General features: G+C 49.5%; 1 protein-coding gene across 7 annotated transcripts in view; it reads right to left on the bottom strand.

The window, feature by feature from the left end:
* Positions 1–26,974, bottom strand: part of SLC4A5 (solute carrier family 4 member 5) — a 241,374-nt gene that overhangs the window by 4,703 nt on the left and 209,697 nt on the right. For all 7 annotated transcript variants that reach the window (XM_073618224.1, XM_073618223.1, XM_073618221.1 and 4 more), the window contains 2 exons: positions 26,639–26,812; positions 11,053–11,205 (listed from right to left, as the gene is read on the bottom strand). In XM_073618224.1, the coding sequence (XP_073474325.1) occupies positions 11,053–11,205; positions 26,639–26,812 (327 nt within the window). The remainder of the gene's footprint in view (positions 1–11,052; positions 11,206–26,638; positions 26,813–26,974) is intronic.

A 26,974-nucleotide genomic window follows, 5' to 3' on the forward strand; every position in this document is an offset into this window, starting at 1 on the left:
AGGACCCCCAGGTCCTTTTCCATCCTAGATTCCCCCAGAGGTTCTCCCCCCAGTCTATAGATTGCATTCAGATTTTTACCACCCAAATACATTATTTTACATTTTTCTACATTGAACCTCATTTGCCATGTAGTCGCCCCTCCCCCATTCATTTGTTCAGGTCTTTTTGCAAGGTTTCCACATCCTGCGGAGAAGTTATTGCCCTGCTTAGCTTAGTATCGTCTGCAAATACAGAGATTGAACTGTTTATCCCATCCTCCAGGTGGTTTATGAACAAATTAAATAGGATTGGTCCCAGCACAGAACCCTGGGGAACCCCACTACCCACCCCTGACCATTCTGAGTACTCCCCATTTATCACCACCCTCTGAACTCGCCCTTGTAGCCAGTTTTCAATCCATGTACTCACCCTATGGTCCATGCCAACGCACCTTATTTTGTACAGTAAACGTTTATGGGGAACTGTGTCAAATGCTTTTGCAAAATCCAGATACACCACGTCTACGGGCCTTCCTTTATCTAAATGGCAACTCACCTCCTCATAGAAGGTTAATAGATTGGTTTGGCAAGAACGATTCTTCATGAATCCATGCTGATTACTGCTAATGATATCGTTCTTATTACTAAAATCTTGTATATAGTCCCTTATCATCCCCTCCAAGAGTTTACATACTATTGATGTTAGGCTAACTGGTCTGTAATTCCCAGGGATGTATTTTGGGCCCTTTTTAAATATTGGAGCTACATTGGCTTTTCTCCAATCAGCTGGTACCATTCCAGTCAATAGACTGTAAGTAAAGATTAGGAACAACGGTCTGGCAATTCTGTTAACCATGGAGGTGCTTCCTGTGTTGTGTCCTGAGGATAAACACTGCAGTTTTGGTTACTGAAGCCCCCGATTCACTCGTGAAGACTGAGGAGAAGAATAAATTCAATACCTTCACCATCTCCCCATCCTTTGTAACCAGATGTCCTTCCTCATTCTTTATGGGGCCAATATGGTCTGTCCTCCCTTTTTTACTGTTTACATACTTAAAGAATTTTTTGGGATTTTTTTTTGCTCTCCTCCGCTATGTGTCTTTCATGTTCTATCTTAGCCGTCCTAATTGCACCCTAATGGGGCGTACACACGGTCGGACTTTTCAGCTACAAAAGTCCGACAGCCTGTCCGACAGACTTTCGATGGACTTGCGGCGGACTTTCTAACGAACAGACTTGCCTACACACGATCACACAAAAGTCCGTCGAATTCTTACGTGATGACGTACACCGGACTAAAATAAGGAAGTTGATAGCCAGTAGCCAATAGCTGCCCTAGCGTGGGTTTTTGTCCGTCGGACTAGCATACAGACGAGCGGATTTTTCGACCGGACTCGAGTCCGTCGGAAAGATTTGAAGCATGTTTCAAATCTAAAGTCCGTCGGATTTGAGGCTGAAAAAGTCCGTTGAAAGTCCGGAGAAGCCCACACACGATCGGATTACCAGCCAGCTTTAGTCCGTCAGCGTCCGTTGGACTTTTGTAGACGAAAAGTCCGACCGTGTGTACGCGGCATTACATTTCTTATTGCATTCTTTATAAAGTCTGAATGTTGATGATGATCCCTCAACCTTGTATTTTTTGAAGGCCTTCTCCTTTGCTTTTATATGCATTTTTACATTGGAGTTAAGCCATCCAGGATGTTTGTTCGCTCTTTTAAATTTATTACCCAATGGGATACATTGGCTAATACCCTTATTTAATATGCTCCTAAAGCAAACCCATCTCTCCTCCGTATTCTTTGTTCCTAATATTTTATCCCAATTTATGCCTTTTAGCAAGGTTTGTAGTTTAGGGAAGTTGGCTCTTTTGAAATTCAGTGTCTTTGTGTTCCCTTCATGTTTCCTATTTGTGTGATTTATACTGAAACTAATTGACCTGTGATCGCTGTTACCTAAATTGCCCTGTATTTCCACATCTGTGATCAGGTCTGTATTGTTGGTAATCAGTAGATCCAGTAATGTTTTATTTCTAGTTGGTGCGTCTACCATCTGACCCATAAAATTGTCCTGCAAGACACTAAGGAACTGGCGAGCCTTAAATGAATGATTATTCTAAAAGGAAAAAATTTGCGCTAGGTGTAAATTAATGTGAATAAAAATCATATGAGCCTGTGAAAAGATATATATTGTGCTAAGGTGTACAAATATATAATATAAACCTGTGAAGAGGTATCCTGCAGCTGTACGCTATAACCCTGATAGGGGGCACCACTAAACATATATATAAAAGGCGCAGCGCTGGATAAAAATAAACAGTGAAAATTAATTTTTTTTTTTTTTTTTGTTATGTGCAAATGAAGACTGTGCACATTAATCACTAAATAATGTCCGTGAATATTTCTAATCAAAGTATAAATAAACGTCCATAAAAACATGTGAAAAAAGCCGCTACAGATGTCTGGCTTCCACCGCTGAAAAACCCGTCACCAGAAGGATAAAAGGCTTACCGGACAGCCTTTAAAAAAAGGCATGAATCAATCTCCACCTCGGATACTATCCCTCCTATGGATGGATCCTGCTGTGAAGTGCTAAATAATTGATCTCAGATCCGTCAGTCATGGAGGAGAGCCGATCCCAGCGGTGATGGATATCCAGAAAGGAAGAAAAAGATGCTCCGATAGTGTAGTAAAACTATTGGTTCCTTTATTAAAATGCCATACAGGCGTTCAACAGTACAAAAAATCCTTGCAAGGAAGTAGTAAAACAACTCCGATAGAAAACGAAAGTTCGCGCATGTGCAGTCCGTGCGTGCGTGTCTACCCTACAGCCGTTTCGTCAGAAATGACAGCATCAGGGGCACGCCCACACGTCCGCGCATGCGCTTTAAGTACCTGAGCGGCGAGGCGAAGACACCCAGCCATTGGTTGCTTAATTACCGGAGTTTAGAAACAGCTGAAGCGTCAACACAAGTGATGTTACTTATATATAAGCATAAATCTTATCCAATGCCATCTTGTGGACAATTAGGTTATTGCCTCAAGCTTGAATTAAATCTGGTATTTTAAACCTATTAAAATAGAGAAAAATGGCTGAAGGACAATTCGCATCCCCCTTCAAGTTAGAAACATTTCTTATTAACCAAATTTCAAAAGAGGAAAAAATAATTCCTCTCTATGAATTAAATTAAGATTTAAAATAAAAATTCCAATATTACAGAAACGTAATTTAACAAAGTAAGAGTTTACATATATTATGCAAAACATTTTACTGGGAGCTGGAACATCATAGAAAAATAAAGAAATCATCTAAATATATGATATAGCCCCTAAATAGGGGAAACTTATTTTAATTAAGGGTTTAATAAAAAACCTAATGGCCAAGTAGCAAAAAACGAGGTCATTCTCTATATAGAAAAATTCTAGACAGAGGATAATATTGACCAATGTGGAGGGAACATTGACCAATATTGACCAATTGGATGTGGAGGGGACATCGAAAAGAAGAGGGGGGAGGGGAGGGGGAGTCCAAAAATTTTTTATCAACTATTATTAATAAAGCAATTGATGTCCCACTCCACATTCAAACCTGTAGGAACATGACAGCCCAATTGGTATATCCAGTTAGTCTCACTTCTGGATATACTATGTTTACCGTTGCTCCCTCGCCAGTGAGGTATGTATTTTTCGAGGGCTAGAAACGTAGTCCCTGTGGGATCCCTTCCATGTTTGAGGTCATAATGTTTTGAGACATTATGTTTATCAAAACCCCTTCTGATATTGGCAACATGCTCCCCAAGTCTCACCTGTAGCTTTCTAGTAGTGCGTCCTACATATTCCAACCCACAAGGGCATCTCAAAAGGTACACTACGCACTTTGTAGAACAGGTAATAAAAGATTTGATTGGATATGTAGTACCCGTTCCTGTAGATGTAAATTCAGTTAACCTTCTCCCCTTAAAAGCATTGATGCTACAGATTTGACACTTTTTGCAGGGATAAAAGCCCTTTAAATCACCAAAAAAGGAAGGTCTTACTGGTGGATCTGGAACATTAGGTGCTATGAAGTGCCTAAGATTAGAGGCACCCCTAAAGAGCACACAGGGTTTTTCTGTCAACAGCGGCCCTAAAATCCTGTCGTTCTTGATGACAGGCCAATGTCTTTTTATTATGCGTTTTATAGCCCAGTGCTGGCTGGAATAGGTGGTTAAAAACGCTAAACCAAAGTCATCCCTTTGCTCCATTTGTGGTGGTTTATCAATCAGAAGGGTTTGACGATCCTTATTCCCCACTTCCGCTATTAATGTATCAAGAGCTTGGCCATCATAGCCCTTATTTAAGAATCTAGCTCTAAGCACCTGTGCCTCCTCTTTGAAATCTTCCAGCTTGGAGCAATTTCTCCTAAGCCGTAAAAATTGTCCTTTTGGAACTGCCGACAGCCAGGAACGGTGATGACAAGAATCAAGTGGAATATATCCGTTCCTGTCTGTCGTTTTGAAATATGTGGATGTAGTGACCACCCCATTGTCTATAGCTATTTTTAAATCCAAAAAATGGATTTGGGTGGAGTTAACCTCATGAGAGAGGACAATGCCTCTGTCATTGTTGTTCAAAAAAGACAAAAAGGTTGTGACAGATTCGATGTCACCATCCCATATGAAAAGGACATCGTCGATGAATCTTTTCCAAAAAATAAGCTCGTCGCGCCTATTGTATAATACCACATCCTCCTCCCACTTAGCCATGAACAAGTTGGCCATACTGGGAGCAAATTTTGCTCCCATGGCTACTCCCTTCCTCTGCAGAAAATAGGTTCCATTGTGCCAGAAGTAGTTATGTTTCATCGAAAAATCCAACAGCTCGATCACGAATTTCTTTTGCGTGACCGAGATGTTGGAGTCTCGATATAAAAAGAATTGGACCGCTTCATGGTGCCCCTGATGATGTCATTTCTGACGAAACGGCTGTAGGGTAGACACGCACGCACGGACTGCGCATGCGCGAACTTTCGTTTTCTATCGGAGTTGTTTTACTACTTCCTTGCAAGGATTTTTTGTACTGTTGAACGCCTGTATGGCATTTTAATAAAGGAACCAATAGTTTTACTACACTATCGGAGCATCTTTTTCTTCCTTTCTGGATATCCATCACCGCTGGGATCGGCTCTCCTCCATGGCTGACGGATCTGAGATCAACCATCCAGCACTTCACAGCAGGATCCATCCATAGAAGGGATAGTATCCGAGGTGGAGATTGATTCATGCCTTTTTTTAAAGGCTGTCCGGTAAGCCTTTTATCCTTCTGGTGACGGGTTTTTCAGCGGTGGAAGCCAGACATCTGTAGCGGCTTTTTTCACATGTTTTTATGGACGTTTATTTATACTTTGATTAGAAATATTCACGGACATTATTTAGTGATTAATGTGCACAGTCTTCATTTGCACATAACAAAAAAAAAAAAAAAAATTAATTTTCACTGTTTATTTTTATCCAGCGCTGCGCCTTTTATATATATGAGCCTTAAATGAATGCGCGGTTCCCTCCGCCCAGTCTATGTCTGGATAATTAAAATCCCCCATTATGATAACACTTCCCATCCTTGCTGCTAATCCAATGTGTGATAGGAGATCCGTCTCCACTTCATCCCTCAGGTTAGGGGACCTATAGCATACTCCCAGTATTATTTTCCCCTTAGCTTCATCCCTTTGGAGCTCTACCCATAAGGATTCCACCTCCTCCCTAGCCCCCTCAGTGATGTCATCTCTCACATTCACTTGTACATTATTCTTGATATATAGGCATACCCCTCCCCCTTTTTTACCCTCTCTATCCTTGCGGTATAGGGTATACCCTTGAATGTTTGCCAGCCAATCATGAGAGCTGTTGAACCAGGTCTCTGAAATTCCCACAAAATCCAAATCCTCCTTGTACAACAGTATCTCTAGTTCACCCATCTTGTCCGCCAGGCTCCTGGCATTGGTGAACATGCCACATAGTTTAGACCGGTCGCATATTGTCCTCGTATTGGGTGTTTCGAGATTGCAACTAGGACTTGCTACTATACTCACCTTGTGTTTTTGTGCTTTGGTTAACCTACCACTAATGCCCCCAATACTACCCTCTGGAATATCTTCCGCGCTGGCTATCACTGTCTCTGGACCCTCCCCCCCATCGCCTAGTTTAAAAACCCCTCTAACTTTTTGGCCATCTTCATTCCCAGCAGATCTGCACCCTCCTCATTTAGGTGCAGTCCGTCCCTTCTATAGTACCGGTTACCGACTGAGAAGTCGGCCCAGTCCTCCAGGAACCCAAACCCCTCCTTACTACACCAGCTCTTCAGCCACTTGTTTACTTCCCTAATCTCCCTCTGCCTCTCTGGTGTGGCTCGATGTACCGGTAGTATTCCTGAGAACACTACCTTGGAGGTCCTTTTCCTCAATTTAGCTCCTAAGTCCCTAAAATTGTTCTTTAGGACACTCCATCTGCCTCTGACTTTGTCATTGGTGCCAACGTGCACCATGACAGCCGGGTCTTCCCCAGCCCCTCCCAGTAATCTGTCCACAAGATCCGTGATGTGCCGAACCCGAGCGCCCGGTAGACAACATACTGTTCGGCGCTTCAGGTCTTGGTTACAGATTGCCCTCTCTGTCCTTCTAAGAATTGAGTCCCCTACCACCAGAATCTGTCTTTCCTTTCCCTTTGCTGCCCCCCCACTCTCACTGGAGGAGTTCTTCCCCTGGCAGCTAGGAGAGTCCCTCATCTCCAGCAGTGCTGGTCCCTGACTGGTTTCACCAATGTCACTCAAAGGAGCGTACTTATTGGGATGCTCCAGTCCTGGATCGGCCTCCCTGGCACTTCCCCCTCTACCCCTCCTGACTGTCACCCATCTACTCTTTGCTAGTGCCTGCACCTCTTTGTCTCCACCCACCTCTGTGCTGGCCCCTGGTACTCTACACTACAATACACGGGTCCTCTACACTACAATACACGAGTACTCTACACTACAATACACGGGTACTCCACACTACAATACACGGGTACTCCACACTACAATACACGGGTACTCTACACTACAATACACGGGTACTCTACACTACAATACACGGGTACTCCACACTACAATACACAGGTACTCTACACTACAATACACGGGTACTCTACACTACAATACACGGGTCCTCTACACTACAATACACGGGTACTCTACACTACAATACACGGGTACTCCACACTACAATACACGGGTACTCTACACTACAATACACGGGTACTCCACACTACAATACACGGGTACTCTACACTACAATACACGGGTCCTCTACACTACAATACACGGGTACTCTACACTACAATACACGGGTACTCCACACTACAATACACGGGTACTCTACACTACAATACACGGGTACTCCACACTACAATACACAGGTACTCTACACTACAATACACGGGTACTCTACACTACAATACACGGGTCCTCTACACTACAATACACGGGTACTCTACACTACAATACACGGGTACTCTACACTACAATACACGGGTACTCTACACTACAATACACGGGTCCTCTACACTACAATACACGAGTACTCTACACTACAATACACGGGTCCTCTACACTACAATACACGGGTACTCTACACTACAATACACGGGTCCTCTACACTACAATACACGGGTCCTCTACACTACAATACACGGGTCCTCTACACTACAATACACGGGTCCTCTACACTACAATACACGGGTCCTCTACACTACAATACACGGGTACTCTACACTACAATACACGGGTACTCTACACTACAATACACGGGTACTCTACACTACAATACACGGGTACTCTACACTACAATACACGGGTACTCTACACTACAATACACGGGTCCTCCACACTACAATACACGGGTACTCCACACTACAATACACGGGTACTCTACACTACAATACACGGGTACTCCACACTACAATACACGGGTACTCTACACTACAATACACGGGTACTCTACACTACAATACACGGGTACTTTACACTACAATACACAGGTACTCTACACTACAATACACGGGTCCTCCACACTACAATACACGGGTCCTCTACACTACAATACACGGGTCCTCCACACTACAATACACGGGTACTCTACACTACAATACACGGGTACTCTACACTACAATACACGGGTACTCCACACTACAATACACGGGTACTCTACACTACAATACACGGGTACTCTACACTACAATACACGGGTCCTCTACACTACAATACACGGGTACTCCACACTACAATACACGGGTACTCTACACTACAATACACAGGTACTCTACACTACAATACACGGGTACTCTACACTACAATACACGGGTACTCCACACTACAATACACGGGTACTCTACACTACAATACACGGGTACTCTACACTACAATACACGGGTACTCTACACTACAATACACGGGTACTCCACACTACAATACACAGGTACTCTACACTACAATACACGGGTACTCTACACTACAATACACGGGTACTCTACACTACAATACACGGGTACTCTACACTACAATACACGGGTACTCTACACTACAATACACGGGTACTCTACACTACAATACACGGGTACTCTACACTACAATACACGGGTACTCTACACTACAATACACGGGTACTCTACACTACAATACACGGGTACTTTACACTACAATACACAGGTACTCTACACTACAATACACGGGTACTTTACACTACAATACACAGGTACTCTACACTACAATACACGGGTACTTTACACTACAATACACAGGTACTCTACACTACAATACACGGGTACTCTACACTACAATACACGGGTCCTCTACACTACAATACACGGGTACTCTACACTACAATACACGGGTACTCTACACTACAATACACGGGTACTCTACACTACAATACACGGGTCCTCCACACTACAATACACGGGTACTCTACACTACAATACACGGGTACTCTACACTACAATACACGGGTACTCTACACTACAATACACGGGTACTTTACACTACAATACACAGGTACTCTACACTACAATACACGGGTCCTCTACACTACAATACACAGGTACTCTACACTACAATACACGGGTACTCTACACTACAATACACGGGTACTCTACACTACAATACACGGGTACTCTACACTACAATACACGGGTACTCCACACTACAATACACGGGTACTCTACACTACAATACACGGGTACTCTACACTACAATACACGGGTACTTTACACTACAATACACAGGTACTCTACACTACAATACACGGGTCCTCCACACTACAATACACGGGTACTCTACACTACAATACACGGGTCCTCCACACTACAATACACGGGTACTCTACACTACAATACACGGGTACTCCACACTACAATACACGGGTACTCCACACTACAATACACGGGTACTCCACACTACAATACACGGGTCCTCTACACTACAATACACGGGTACTCCACACTACAATACACGGGTACTCCACACTACAATACACGGGTCCTCTACACTACAATACACGGGTCCTCTACACTACAATACACGGGTACTCTACACTACAATACACAGGTACTCTACACTACAATACACGGGTACTTTACACTACAATACACAGGTACTCTACACTACAATACACGGGTCCTCTACACTACAATACACGGGTACTCTACACTACAATACACAGGTACTCTACACTACAATACACGGGTACTTTACACTACAATACACAGGTACTCTACACTACAATACACGGGTACTCCACACTACAATACACGGGTACTCCACACTACAATACACGGGTACTTTACACTACAATACACAGGTACTCTACACTACAATACACGGGTACTCCACACTACAATACACGGGTCCTCTACACTACAATACACAGGTACTCTACACTACAATACACAGGTACTCTACACTACAATACACAGGTACTCTACACTACAATACACGGGTACTTTACACTACAATACACGGGTACTCTACACTACAATACACGGGTACTCCACACTACAATACACGGGTCCTCTACACTACAATACACGGGTCCTCTACACTACAATACACGGGTACTCTACACTACAATACACAGGTACTCTACACTACAATACACGGGTACTCTACACTACAATACACAGGTACTAGCTGACCACATGTACTTACAATACACATATATAATATCCCGCAGACAAAGTCAATCTTCCATGCAATCTGAGAGTTGGAGGGCTTGTCAGTGTCTATGGTCACCTCTACAGTTACAATAATAATATTACTAACAGGAAGATTCAGATGCTACTTCCAGGTTTGGTGACTCCGGTTATAACCTCCTGTTTTCATCTCTGGTTTTTAACTCACCACTTAGTCCAGTTCCAGCAAACTCAAAGATGATCAGACAATGAGTCCTACAGAAGGTTATATAGACCTCAAGCACCTGTGACCAATAACCGATCCCCTTAATTAATAGGCAATTTACAATCTCATAACTCATCTCAGATTACCATAAAACACGGGGAGACACATGAAAATGAATTTCCACTTTGAACATAAATCCACTCACAATAAATTTGATGTATTTGAAATCATGAGTAATCCACACGCTTAGGGACGCTTCCAACTTCTTGAACCCCCCGTGTGCAGATTATGGGGGGACAAGGGAAATATTGTGATCCTAACTTGTTCATTCTGAGTTGTTCTCCAGAGGTTTTAGGATTGGACTATTTGGTGAATGAGGTGGATTGTCCTATGATTTGGGATGTTAAGAGATGTGATGGAGAACTCCTGATCAATAGTGCGGTTATTTGTATCCAACAACATTCACTGAGCTCTGGAGCAGCTGCCCTTGCAGAGTGCCCCGTCTACTTAACCCCCCCCCCCCCACCCATTGTTTTCATTACATTTCCTGTGTTTGGTTGGACATAGATCCATTGTACAGATAAAGTGGAGTAATCCTCCTCTGGAATGCACTTTAACCCGGAACCGAGATGAACTCTTCCCTACCAGTATGACATCACCATTGTCACCATCTTACCTCATCACTATCCACCTCTTCTTTCCCTTTCTTCTTCTTCTTGTCTTCTTGTTTCTTCTTGTCTTTTTCTGGTAAAATGTCATCCAACCAGGCAAGGTCGTGTTGGCTGAACACCCAATCCAGCATCTTCCTCACCATCATCAGGCCAAGGATCTGTGGGAACACGTCAAGGTGGTGAGCACAGAACACATCCAACTTCTTCTCTATTGTTTTCCCCCCCAAAAAGACCACTAACCTTCTTCTCTATTACCCAATGCCGGAAGTCTTCAGATCTGGGCGGATCAGATGATGGTTATCTATATCTGTTCATTCTGCTCCAGGTCCACCAGGACTTGGTGAATGATTTACTCCCATGATTCACCGGGAGATCTCCTTCCTGTCCTACTAGAAGGTATATCACTGGACAGACCTACACATGTCTAAGCCTAACCTGCACCACCAATGTAGACGGGTACATAGGGCAGGAGCAGAAGTTCCCAAAGGAATGATGGGAACCCTCTCAGAAATCACATTCAAGGAGCAAGGTGCACCACATGCAGAACCTAAATATATATATATACAGTATATGACTTTTTATGGTTGTACACAGAGCTGGACATCAGTCAGGCTACAGACAGGACATCCTCAGATCTCCTCTATGAAGCAAGGCAGAATATTGGTCAGGTTTGCTACCCCCCCAATACCGGGCACTTCTACCCCCCCCAATACTGGGCACTTCTACCCCCCCAATACCGGGCACTTCTACCCCCCCCCCCCATACCGGGCACTTCTACCCCTCAATACCGGGCACTTCTACCCCCCCAATACCGGGCACTTCTACCCCCCCAATACCGGGCACTTCTACCCCCCTCCAATACCGGGCACTTCTACCCCCCCAATACCGGGCACTTCTACCCCCCCCAATACCGGGCACTTCTACCCCCCCAATACCTGGCACTTCTACCTCTCCAATACCGGGCACTTCTACCCCCCCAATACCGGGCACTTCTACCCCCCCCAATACCGGGCACTTCTACCCCCCCAATACCGGGCACTTCTACCCCCCCCTAATACCGGGCACTTCTACCCCCCCCAATACCGGGCACTTCTACCCCCCCTAATACCGGGCACTTCTACCCCCCCCAATACCGGGCACTTCTACCCCCCCAATACCGGGCACTTCTACCCCCCCAATACCGGGCACTTCTACCCCCCCCCAATACCGGGCACTTCTACCCCCCAATGCCGGGCACTTCTACCCCCCCAATACTGGGCACTTCTACCCCCCCAATACTGGGCACGTCTACCCCCCTAATACCGGGCACTTCTACCCCCCCAATACCGGGCACTTCTACCCCCCCAATACCGGGCACTTCTACCCCCCCAATACTGGGCACTTCTACCCCCCCAATACCGGGCACTTCTACCCCCCCAATACCTGGCACTTCTACCCCTCCAATACCGGGCACTTCTACCCCCCCAATACCGGGCACTTCTACCCCCCCAATACCGGGCACTTCTACCCCCCCCAATACCGGGCACTTCTACCCCTCAATACCGGGCACTTCTACCCCCCCAATACCGGGCACTTCTACCCCCCCTATACCGGGCACTTCTACCCCCCCTAATACCGGGCACTTCTACCCCCCCCAATACCGGGCACTTCTACCCCCCCAATACCGGGCACTTCTACCCCCCCAATACCGGGCACTTCTACCCCCCCAATACCGGGCACTTCTACCCCCCCAATACCAGGCACTTCTACCCGCCCCCCAATACCAGGCACTGCTACCGCCCCAATCCGGGAATTTCTACCCCCCCCAATACCGGGCACTTCTACCCCCCCAATACCGGGCACTTCTACCCCCCCAATACCAGGCACTTCTACCCCCCCAATACCGGCACTTCTACCCCCCCAATACCAGGCACTTCTACACCCCCAATACCGGGCACTTCTACACCCCCAATACCGGGCACTTCTACCCCCCCAATACCGGGCACTTCTACCCCCCAATACCAGGCACTTCTACCCCCCTCCAATACCGGGCACTTCTACCCCCTCCCCAATACCGGGCACTTCTACCCCCCCAATACCGGGCACTTCTACCCCCCCCAATACCGGGCACTTCTACCCCCCCAATACCGGGCACTTCTACCCCCCCAATACCGGGCACTTCTACCCCCCCAATACCGGGCACTTCTACCCCCCCCAATACCGGGCACTTCTACCCCCCCAATACCGGGCACTTCTACCCCCCCAATACCGGGCACTTCTACCCCCCTCCAATACCGGGCACTTCTACCCCCCCAATACCGGGCACTTCCACCCCCCCAGTACCGGGCACTTCTACCCCCCCAGTACCGGGCACTTCTACCCCCCCCAGTACCGGGCACTTCTACCCCCCCAATACCGGGCACTTCTACCCCCCAATACCGGGCACTTCTACCCCAATACCGGGCACTTCTACCCCCCCAATACCGGGCACTTCTACCCCCCCAATACCGGGCACTTCTACCCCCCCAATACCGGGCACTTCTACCCCCCCCAATACCGGGCACTTCTACCCCTCCAATACCAGGCACTTCTACCCCCCTCCAATACCGGGCACTTCTACCCCCCCCAATACCGGGCACTTCTACCCCCCCCATACCGGGCACTTCTACCCCCCCAATACTGGGCACTTCTACCCCCCCAATACCAGGCACTTCTACCCCCTCCAATACCGGGCACTTCTACCCCCCCAATACCGGGCACTTCTACCCCCCCAATACCGGGCACTTCTACCCCCTCCCCAATACCGGGCACTTCTACCCCCTCCACAATACCGGGCACTTCTACCCCCCCAATACCGGGCACTTCTACCCCCCAATACCAGGCACTTCTACACCCCCCAATACCGGGCACTTCTACCCCCTCCCCAATACCGGGCACTTCTACCCCCCAATACCGGGCATTTCTACCCCCCCAATACCGGGCACTTCTACCCCCCCAATACCAGGCACTTCTACCCCCCCAATACCGGGCACTTCTACCCCCTCCCCAATACCGGGCACTTCTACCCCCCCAATACCGGGCACTTCTACCCCCCCCCAATACCGGGCACTTCTACCCCCCCCAATACCGGGCACTTCTACCCCCCCAATACCGGGCACTTCTACCCCCTCCCCAATACCGGGCACTTCTACCCCCTCCACAATACCGGGCACCTCTACCCCCCCCAATACCGGCACTTCTACCCCCCCCAATACCAGGCACTTCTACACCCCCCAATACCGGGCACTTCTACCCCCTCCCCAATACCGGGCACTTCTACCCCCCCAATACCGGGCACTTCTACCCCCCCAATACCGGGCATTTCTACCCCCCCAATACTGGGCACTTCTACCCCCCTATACCGGGCACTTCTACCCCCCCAATACCGGGCACCTCTACCCCCCCTAATACCGGGCACTTCTACCCTCCCCAATACCGGGCACTTCTACCCTCCCCAATACCGGGCACTTATATACCCTCCCCCAATACCGGGCACTTCTACCCCCTCCCCCCCATTACCAGGCACTTCTACCCCCCCAATACCGGGCACTTCTACCCTCCCCAATACCGGGCACTTATATACCCTCCCCCAATATCAGGCATTTCTACCCCCCCCATTACCAGGCACTTCTACCCCCTCCCCCCCCAATACCAGGCACTTCTACCCCCCCCAATACCGGGCACTTCTACCCTCCCAATACCGGGCACTTCTACCCCCCCCAATACCAGGCACTTCTACCCCTCCCCCATTACCAGGCACTTCTACCCCCTCCCCCCCAATACCAGGCACTTCTACCCCCCCAATACCGGGCACTTCTACCCCCCAATACCGGGCACTTCTACCCCCCCAATACCGGGCACTTCTACCCCCTCCCCCCCATTACCAGGCACTTCTACCCCCCCAATACCGGGCACTTATATACCCTCCCCCAATACTGGGCACTTCTACCCCCTCCCCCCCATTACCAGGCACTTCTACCCCCCCAATACCGGGCACTTATATACCCTCCCCCAATACCAGGCATTTCTACCCCCCCATTACCAGGCACTTCTACCCCCTCCCCCTCAATACCGGGCACTTCTACCCCCCCAATACCGGGCACTTATATACCCTCCCCCAATACCAGGCATTTCTACCCCCCCCATTACCAGGCACTTCTACCCCCTCCCCCCCAATACCGGGCACTTCTACCTCCCCCAATACCAGGCACTTCTACCCCTCCCCCATTACCAGGCACTTCTACCCCCCCAGTACTGGGCACTTCTACCCCCCAGTACCGGGCACTTCTACCCCCCCAGGACCGGGCATTTCTACCCCCCCAATACCGGGCACTTCTACCCCCCCAATACCGGGCACTTCTACCCCCCTCCAATACCGGGCACTTCTACCCCCCCCAATACCGGGCACTTCTACCCCCCCAATACTGGGCACTTCTACCCCCCCCAATACCGGGCACTTCTACCCCCCTCCAATACCGGGCACTTCTACCCCTCCCAATACCGGGCACTTCTACCCCCCAATACCGGGCACTTCTACCCCCCCATACCGGGCACTTCTACCCTCCCAATACCGGGCACTTCTACCCCCCCCAATACCGGGCACTTCTACCCCCCCAATACCGGGCACTTCTACCCCCCCAGTACTGGGCATTTCTACCCCCCCAATACCGGGCACTTCTACCCCCCCAATACCGGGCACTTCTACCCCCCCCAATACCGGGCACTTCTACCCCTCCAATACCGGGCACTTCTACCCCCCCAATACCGGGCACTTCTACCCCCCCAATACCGGGCACTTCTACCCCCCCTAATACCGGGCACTTCTACCCTCCCCAATACCGGGCACTTCTACCCCCCCAATACCAGGCACTTCTACACCCCCCCCCAATACCGGGCACTTCTACCCCCTCCCCAATACCGGGCACTTCTACCCCCCCAATACTGGGCATTTCTACCCCCCCAATACCGGGCACTTCTACCCCCCCAATACCGGGCACTTATACCCCCCCAATACCGGGCACTTCTACCCCCTCCCCAATACCGGGCACTTCTACCCCCCCAATACCGGGCACTTCTACCCCCCCAATACCGGGCACTTCTACCCCCTCCCCAATACCGGGCACTTCTACCCCCCCCAATACCGGGCACTTCTACCCCCCCCAATACCGGGCACTTCTACACCCCCAATACCGGGCACTTCTACCCCCCCAATACCGGGCACTTCTACCCCCTCCCCAATACCGGGCACTTCTACCCCCCCAATACTGGGCATTTCTACCCCCCAATACCGGGCACTTCTACCCCCCCAATACCGGGCACCTCTACCCCCCCTAATACCGGGCACTTCTACCCTCCCCAATACCGGGCACTTATATACCCTCCCCCAATACCGGGCACTTCTACCCCCTTCCCCCCTATTACCAGGCACTTCTACCCCCCCAATACCGGGCACTTCTACCCTCCCCAATACCGGGCACTTATATACCCTCCCCCAATATCAGGCATTTCTACCCCCCCATTACCAGGCACTTCTACCCCCTCCCCCCCAATACCAGGCACTTCTACCCCCCCAATACCGGGCACTTCTACCCCCCAATACCGGGCACTTCTACCCCCCCCAATACCAGGCACTTCTACCCCAGCCCCATTACCAGGCACTTCTACCCCCTCCCCCCCAATACCAGGCACTTCTACCCACCCAATACCGGGCACTTCTACCCCCCCCAATACCGGGCACTTCTACCCCCCCCAATACCGGGCACTTCTACCCCCCCAATACCGGGCACTTCTACCCCCCTAATACCGGGCACTTCTACCCTCCCCAATACCGGGCACTTCTACCCCCTCCCCCCGATTACCAGGCACTTCTACCCCCCCAATACCGGGCACTTATATACCCTCCCCCAATACCGGGCACTTCTACCCCCTCCCCCCCATTACCAGGCACTTCTACCCCCCCAATACCGGGCACTTATATACCCTCCCCCATTACCAGGCACTTCTACCCCCTCCCCCCCCAATACCAGGCACTTCTACCCCCCCAATACCGGGCACTTCTACCCCCCCAATACCGGGCACTTCTACCCCCCCAATACCGGGCACTTCTACCCCCCCAATACCAGGCACTTCTACCCCTCCCCCATTACCAGGCACTTCTACCCCCTCCCCCCCAATACCAGGCACTTCTACCCCCCCAATACCGGGCACTTCTACCCCCTCCCCCCCATTACCAGGCACTTCTACCCCCCCCCAATACCGGGCACTTATATACCCTCCCCCAATACCAGGCATTTCTACCCCCCCCAATACCAGGCACTTCTACCCCCTCCCCCCCATTACCAGGCACTTCTACCCCTCCCCCAATACCGGGCACTTCTACCCCCTCCCCCCATTACCAGGCACTTCTACCCCCCCAATACCGGGCACGTCTACCCTCCCCAATACCGGGCATTTCTACCCCCCCAATACCAGGCACTTCTACCCCCTCCCCCCCATTACCAGGCACTTCTACCCCCCCAATACCGGGCACTTATATACCCCCCAATACCAGGCACTTCTACCCCTCCCCCATTACCAGGCACTTCTACCCCCTCCCCCCCAATACCGGGCACTTCTACCCTCCCCAATACCGGGCACTTATATACCCTCCCCCAATATCAGGCATTTCTACCCCCCCATTACCAGGCACTTCTACCCCCTCCCCCCCAATACCAGGCACTTCTACCCCCCCAATACCGGGCACTTCTACCCCCCCAATACCGGGCACTTCTACCCCCTCCCCCCCAATACCAGGCACTTCTACCCCCCCAATACCGGGTACTTCTACCCCCCCAATACCGGGCACTTCTACCCCCCCAATACCGGGCACTTCTACCCCCCCCAATACCGGGCACTTATATACCCTCCCCCAATACCAGGCATTTCTACCCCCCCCAATACCAGGCACTTGTACCCCCTTCCCCCCATTACCAGGCACTTCTACCCCCCCAATACCGGGCACTTCTACCCCCCAATACCGGGCACTTCTACCCCCCCAATACCGGGCACTTCTACCCCCTCCCCCCCATTACCAGGCACTTCTACCCCCTTCCCCCCTATTACCAGGCACTTCTACCCCCTTCCCCCCTATTACCAGGCACTTCTACCCCCTTCCCCCCTATTACCAGGCACTTCTACCCCCCCAATACCGGGCACTTCTACCCTCCCCAATACCGGGCACTTATATACCCTCCCCCAATATCAGGCATTTCTACCCCCCCATTACCAGGCACTTCTACCCCCTCCCCCCCAATACCAGGCACTTCTACCCCCCCAATACCGGGCACTTCTACCCCCCCAATACCGGGCACTTCTACCCCCCCAATACCAGGCACTTCTACCCCCTCCCCCCCAATACCAGGCACTTCTACCCCCCCAATACCGGGTACTTCTACCCCCCCAATACCGGGCACTTCTACCCCCCCAATACCGGGCACTTCTACCCCCCCCAATACCGGGCACTTATATACCCTCCCCCAATACCAGGCATTTCTACCCCCCCCAATACCAGGCACTTGTACCCCCTCCCCCCCATTACCAGGCACTTCTACCACTTCCTGCTCTCCTTATTTTTTGCTAAATAAATGAAGTAAGGCTGAAAATTTTGAAAAAAAACCTCCAAACTATTTCATAGTTTGTTATAAAATTTCATAAACAGGTCATTTTTCTCCTTCATTGATGGGCACTGATGGGCGGCACTGATGGGCACTGATGGGCACTGATGGGCTGCACTGATGGGCACTGATGGGCTGCACTGATGGGTGGCACTGATGGGCACTGATGGGCGGCACTGATGGGCACTGATAGTTGGCACTGATGGGCGGCACTGATGGGCACTGATGGGTGGCACTGATGGGCGGCACTGTTGGGCACTGATGGGCGGCACTGATGGGTGGCACTGATGGGCACTGATGGGCACTGATGGGCGGCACTGATGGGCGGCACTGATGGGCACTGATGGGCGGCACTGATGGGCACTGATGGGCGGCACTGATGGGCGGCACTGATGGGCACTGATGGGCGGCACTGATGGGTGGCACTGATGGGTGGCACTGATGGGCACTGATGGGCTGCACTGATGGGCACTGATGGGTGGCACTGATGGGCACTGATGGGCAGCACTGATGGGCACTGATGAGCGGCACTGATGGGCGGCACTGATGGGCACTGATGAGTGGCACTGATGGGCGGCACTGATGGGCACTGATGGGCACTGATGAGTGGCACTGATGGGCGGCACTGATGGGCACTGATGAGTGGCACTGATGGGCGGCACTGATGGGCACTGATGGGCGGCACTGATGGGCACTGATGGGCGGCACTGATGGGCACTGATGGGTGGCACTGATGGGTGGCACTGATGGGCACTGATGGGCACTAATAGTTGGCACTGATGGGCGGCACTGATGGGCACTGATGGGCCGCACTGATGGGCACTGATGGGTGGCACTGATGGGCACTGATGGGCGGCACTGATGGGCACTGATGGGCGGCACTGATGGGCACTGATGGGCGGCACTGATGGGCAGCACTGATTTGCGGCACTGATGGGCACTTATGGGCGGCACTGATGGGCACTGATGGGTGGCACTGATGGGCGACACTGATGGGCACTGATGGGCGGCACTGATGGGCACTGATGAGCGGCACTGATGGGCGGCACTGATGGGCGGCACTGATGGGCACTGATGAGCGGCACTGATGGGCACTGATGAGCGGCACTGATGGGCACTGATGGGCACTGATGAGCGGCACTGATGGGCACTGATGGGCACTGATGGGCACTTATGGGCGGCACTGATGGGCACTGATGGGCACTGATGAGCAGCACTGATGGGCACTGATGAGCGGCACTGATGGGCACTGATGGGCACTGATGAGCGGCACTGATGGGCACTGATGGGCACTGATGAGCGGCACTGATGGGCACTGATGGGCGGCACTGATGGGCACTGATGGGCGGCACTGATGGGCACTGATGGCCACTGATGGGCGGCACTGATTATCAGTGTTGATGTCCCTTTTAGGGAAGCCAGTTATCGGCTCTTCTCTCCCCTCCCCCAATGTTGTCAGAGTGAGGAAAGGAGAGCTGATAACCGGCTCCTATTATAATTGGTGATTGGACACAACTGATCACATGGTAAAGAGCCTCTGATTGGTGCTTTACCTCAATTTGTGATCACATAGAGCCCCGCCCCCGCAGTGGGTGTGATCACGGGACGACCGCCCAGAACCAGCCGCCTGCGCTGTGATTGGGTTTTGTGCTCAGCAGATGGTGAAGATTTTATCCTTTCTGTGCGTCCAATCAGAGAAAATATCAAACTGACAATATATATATATATTAGTGTGAGATGTCCTCTGATGGGAAGCATCCATAAACCCACTTCCTCTGAGCCCAGGTCACACTGGACTCGCCCCCTACCTGTGATTGGACAGTGATGAGCTCATCTCTCTGTCACTCCGCTCTCTCCTCCTATCAGCATTCTGTCATTATACATCGGCTGTCATTATACAGCGGCTGTCATTATACATCGGCTGTCATTATACGGCGGCTGTCATTATACGGCGGCTGTCATTATACATCGGCTGTCATTATACGGCGGCTGTCATTATACAGCGGCTGTCATTATACATCGGCTGTCATTATACATCGGCTGTCATTATACGGCGGCTGTCATTATACGGCGGCTGTCATTATACATCGGCTGTCATTATACATCAGCTGTCATTATACATCGGCTGTCATTATACATCGGCTGTCATACGGCGGCTGTCATTATACGGCGGCTGTCATTATACGGCAGCTGTCATTATACATCGGCTGTCATTATACGGCGGCTGTCATTATACGGCGGCTGTCATTATACATCGGCTGTCATTAACATCGGCTGTCATTATACGGCGGCTGTCATTATACATCGGCTGTCATTATACATCGGCTGTCATACGGCGGCTGTCATTATACGGCGGCTGTCATTATACGGCGGCTGTCATTATACGGCGACTGTCATTATACATCGGCTGTCATTATACGGCGGCTGTCATTATACGGCAGCTGTTTAACGTGGAATACCGTTGTTATGGCCGCAGATTGACGCCATAATCCCGGTATCGTTTTACACGGCGGGCGTTCCGCTTCCAGATAAAAGTGGTCTCTGCAGCGGATTCGCCGCAAAATCTCTTTTATTGGCAATGGGAAAGGTGACCCCCCCTCTCTCCAGCCGCTCCCCGGTGGTCTCCCCCCCCCCACCAGCCGCTCCCCGGTGGTCTCCCCCCCTCTCCAGCCGCTCCCCGGTGGTCTCCCCCCCCCACCAGCCGCTCCCCGGTGGTCTCCCCCCCTCTCCAGCCGCTCCCCGGTGGTCTCCCCCCCCCACCAGCCGCTCCCCGGTGGTCTCCCCCCCCCACCAGCCGCTCCCCGGTGGTCTCCCCCCCTCTCCAGCCGCTCCCCGGTGGTCTCCCCCCCCCACCAGCCGCTCCCCGGTGGTCTCCCCCCCTCTCCAGCCGCTCCCCGGTGGTCTCCCCCCCCCCACCAGCCGCTCCCCGGTGGTCTCCCCCCCCCACCAGCCGCTCCCCGGTGGTCTCCCCCCCTCTCCAGCCGCTCCCCGGTGGTCTCCCCCCTCTCTCTCCAGCTGCTCCCCGGTGGTCTCCCCCCCCCCACCAGCCGCTCCCCGGTGGTCTCCCCCCCCCACCAGCCGCTCCCCGGTGGTCTCCCCCCCTCTCCAGCCGCTCCCCGGTGGTCTCCCCCCCTCTCTCTCCAGCTGCTCCCCGGTGGTCTCCCCCCCTCTCTCTCCAGCTGCTCCCCGGTGGTCTCCCCCCCTCTCTCTCCAGCTGCTCCCCGGTGGTCTCCCCCCCTCCAGCCGCTCCCCGGTGGTCTCCCCCCCTCTCTCTCCAGCTGCTCCCCGGTGGTCTCCCCCCCTCCAGCCGCTCCCCGGTGGTCTCCCCCCCTCTCTCTCCAGCTGCTCCCCGGTGGTCTCCCCCCCTCTCTCTCCAGCTGCTCCCCGGTGGTCTCCCCCCCTCCAGCCGCTCCCCGGTGGTCTCCCCCCCCCACCAGCCGCTCCCCGGTGGTCTCCCCCCTCTCTCTCCAGCCGCTCCCCGGTGGTCTCCCCCCCTCCAGCCGCTCCCCGGTGGTCTCCCCCCCTCTCTCTCCAGCTGCTCCCCGGTGGTCTCCCCCCCTCCAGCCGCTCCCCGGTGGTCTCCCCCCCTCTCTCTCCAGCTGCTCCCCGGTGGTCTCCCCCCCTCCAGCCGCTCCCCGGTGGTCTCCCCCCCTCTCTCTCCAGCTGCTCCCCGGTGGTCTCCCCCCCTCTCTCTCCAGCTGCTCCCCGGTGGTCTCCCCCCCTCCAGCCGCTCCCCGGTGGTCTCCCCCCCCCACCAGCCGCTCCCCGGTGGTCTCCCCCCTCTCTCTCCAGCCGCTCCCCGGTGGTCTCCCCCCCTTACCGGAGCTGTCGGTAGCGGCGGAGACAATCCGATCCTTTCCCCTCTGAGGCTGGATGCCGAGTGATCGATAGACGGCCCCCGCTCGGCTCCACACCATTGGATGACGGAAGTGACGTCACACATCACTTCACCCCAATGGTCTTAAAGGGGAAAAAAATTTTATTGAAAAAAAAAGACATTTTTTATTTATTTATTTTTTATTGTATTTTAGTGTAAATATGAGATGTGAAGTCATGTGACCCCCCAGATCTCGTATAGAAGAGGACCTGTCATGATTTGTTCTATTACAATTTACATTCCTTGTAATAGGAATAAAAGTGACACAAACTATTTTTTTAAATGGACAGTATAAAAATAAAAAATAAAAAGTAAAATAAATAAGAAAAAAAAGTTTTTATTAAAAAGCCCCATCCCCCGCGCTCACGCACAGAAGTGAACACATACGTGAGCAGCGCCCGCATATGAAAACGGTGTTCAAACCACACATGTGAGGTATCGCCGCGATCGGTAGAGCGAGAGCAATAATTCTACCACTAGACCTCCTCTGTAACTCTAAACTGGTAACCTGTAGAATTTTTCAACTTTGCATATGGAGAATTTTAAGGGTCAAAATTTGTCGCCATTCCACAAGCGGACGCAATTTTGAAGTGTGACATGTTGGGTATCAATTTACTTTACATTATCTTTTCACAATATAAAAAAAAAATCGGCTAACTTTACTGTTGTCTTATTTTTTAATTTAAAAAAGTGTATTTTTTCCCAAAAAATTGCGTTTGTAAGGCCGCTGCGCAAATACGGTGTGACAGAAAGTATTGCAACGAAAAAAATCTATAATGTTTGGGGGTTCTAAGTAATTTTCAAGCAAAAAAAAACCTGATTTTAACTTTTAAGCAACAGATCTCAAAAAGAGGCTCGGTCCTTAAGTAGTTAAAGTGATCGATGAATTGGAAACCAACAAGGAAAAAATTCCGAAGAAAATTCTAAGGATCCCAAAGTGTCCAAAACATCAATTACTAAAGAATAATAAAAATACAAAACTGATACAAAAGAATATGTGTGATGTCATTTATCCAAACACACAAAGTTCATAATCATAACACTGAATAAATGGTACAAAATATCAGAGTTCACTAGTTCCTTTATGTGTGTGGATCTCATGTGCTGATAAAAGATATTAACCACTTCAGCCATGGAAGAATTTACCCCCTTAATGACCAGGCCACTTTTTGCGATTCGGCACTGCGTCGCTTTGACTGACAATTGCGCGGTTGTGCGACGTTGCCACCAAACAAAATTGACGTCCTTTTTTTCCCCCACAAATAGAGTTTTCTTTTGGTGGTATTTGATCAGCTCTGCGGTTTTTATTTTTTGCACTATAAACAAAAAAAGACCGACAATTTTGAAAAAAAAAACAATATTTTTAAATTTTTGCTATAATAAAATATCCCCCCAAAAAATATAAAAAAACAAATTCCTCAGTTTAGACCGATACGTATTCTTCTTCTACATATTTTTGGTAAAAAAAAAATCGCAATAAGTGTATATTGATCGGTTTGTGCAAAAGTTATAGCGTCTACAAAATAGAGGATAGATTAATGGCATTTTTATTATTCATTTTTTTTTACTAGTGATGGCGGCGATCAGTGATTTTTATCATAACCGCGACATTGCGGCGGACAGATCGGACACTTTTGACACTTTTTTGGGATTACTGACATTTATACAGAGATCAGAGCTACAAATAACCACTGATTACTGTATAAATGTCGCTGGCAGGGAAGGAGTTAACACTAGGGGGCGATCGAGGGGTTATCTGTGTTCCCTCAGCGTGTTCTCACTGTAGGGGGGGATGGGCTCACTAGAACATGACAGAGATCACAGGGAACAGTAGATCCTTGTCATGTCACTAGGCAGAATAGGGAAATGCCTTGTTTACATCTCCCCGTTCTGCCTCTCCGTGCCACGATGACGGGCCACCGGCGGACATTAAGTCTGCAGGACACGCGGGCGCGCACCTGCTACCCTGCGATGATGGAGGGACGTATATCGTCGTGCAGCAGTCAGCAAGCGGTTAAGTGATACAAAGTGTCATATATATATATATATATACTCCTGTATTCCAAGGTACAATATTTCATCTGGTAGAGATAGCCTCTTACCGTATATGATGGATCCCTATTACAGAGATCCAACCTGCTGGATAAAAAATCCCGATATGGGTAGATTTAGTTTTCACTGCTGCCACATTAACGAAAATCAAGCTGAGCCCCGGTGATTGGGAGACCAAAGAGATGAATCACTATCCTCTATTCCCAGTAGATGACATTTGTGTGGAAACGCGTCGGATCGGAGATTTTTTGTAACGCCAACCAACTGGCTAGATGAGTGATATTGCCGCCAGATTTTAAACTTCTTGTGCCTGAATTTTCTGCCTCGGTGTAAGCGTAACCTTTAAGATTTTAATAAAATTGTTTATGATTTTACACTATGAGGCTTTTTTCTCCTTTTTTATGATTTCCGAAAATGTGGAGCTCCAACTAAGAATTACATGGATGTATTATCACTGCACCTGGGATATCCATGCCGGTAATTCTACAAACAGATTGAGCTTTCTGAGATAGTAATTTGTCTCTTTGGTCTCCCAATCACCGGGGCTCAGCTAGATTTTCGGTAATGTGGCAGCAGTGAAAAGAACATCTACACATATCGGCATAGGTATGCACAGCCTATTGCATTAGGGTGTGCACCCCAAAGCTCAAACACACATGAGCGCCTCCTGCTGTCACAGGGAGGAGGCTCTGATGGTGGGAGACAGTTGATTGGGAGTATATTACCTTACATCCTAAGTATAGGTGGAATCTGTTCCTAGTAGAACCTAGCCTTTAATATATTGGAGGCATTTACACTGGCCACCGGCACCCCAACCACCCACCTGATGCCACCCCTGGATAATGCTAATGCACACGGGTGATTAGGATGTGCCCAGGCACACCCTGTGCGCACGCCTATGCATATCGGGATTTTTTATCTAGCAGTTTGGATCTCTATAATAGGGATCCATCATATATGGTAAGAGGCTATCTTTACCAGATGAAACATTGTACCTTGGAATACAGGAAAATGTGCAAAATGGAGTATATATGACACTTTGGGGTTGATTTACTAAAGGAAAATAGACTGTGCGCTTTGCAAAGTGCAGTTGTTCCAGAGCTTAGTAAATGAGGGGAAGCTCTGCTGAATTCCATCATCCAATGGTATGCAAGCAAAAAGGCTGTTTTTTACATTTTCCTTGCACATGATTGGGTATTCTTTGCAAAGTGAATATTTACCTCATTTACTAAGATCTGGAGCAACTGCACTTGCAGGGTGCACAGTCTATTTTCCTTTAGTAATTCCCGCCCTTTTGATCACTTAGTATCTTTTATCAGCACATGAGATCAACACACATAAAGGACACTAATGAAATCTGTTTGATATTTTGTACTAATTATAACATTATCAATCTTATGGATACAAACTTTGTGTGTTTGGATAAATAGCATCACACACATATTCTTTTGTATCAGTTATGTTTTTATTTTATTTATTAGTATATTGTTATATTTTGGACACTTGGGATCCTTAGAACTTTCTTTGGAATTTGTTCTCTGTTGGTTTCCAACACACCAATCACTTTAATATTGAATTCAAATTTTTTTTATAACACAATTTTGTAGTATGTGGTTATGAGGACTTATAAAAGGAAATAGCGCAACATTTGTTTCTTTTAAAGACACTATTCCTGGTTTTTGAGTACCAGCTGTTTCACATTTACTCGTCTTTTATATCTGCCTGAAGTTCTTCTTTAATTAATTTCCCTTAAACTTTCAGGATAGGTGAAAAAAGATCCTAAGAATGACAAAATCTGAATTTTCCTGCATTGTGGTCATAAAATTACCGATAAGCCTTTGGGTGAATAGTGACCACAACTATTGTTTTCCTCATTATATTTTATTACAACACTTACAATGACTACGGAGATGACTGGATCACCATCTGTTTATCTCACTATAATATAATAATAGTAATATATATATATATATATATATATGTTCTCCTTACCATGACAGGGAAAATGATGGCGGCAACAGTAGACTTGAGTATCCAGAGAACTGTCAGGCAGACGATTTGAACAACGGTGAACAAATGGACCCGGCGCAGAGGGACGTGTCGGAGATATGCATAGTCAGGCTGGTGCTTTGCTGGCATTAGGAAAAGCTTGCAGCGATCCCAGAACTAAAAACAGATAGAACAGGAATTTACATTATTTTGCTTTTCCTTTTTTGCCAGAATATTTTTTTCTTAATAAACTTTTTATTGAGTACAAATAGCAAATAATATAAATATAGCACAAAGACCCAAGGTCGGAGTATAAAGACCCAAGTCAGAGTATAAACA

The sequence above is a fragment of the Aquarana catesbeiana genome, linkage group LG03 (genome assembly GCF_042186555.1).
Source record: "Aquarana catesbeiana isolate 2022-GZ linkage group LG03, ASM4218655v1, whole genome shotgun sequence".
Classification (NCBI taxonomy): Eukaryota; Metazoa; Chordata; class Amphibia; order Anura; family Ranidae; genus Aquarana; species Aquarana catesbeiana.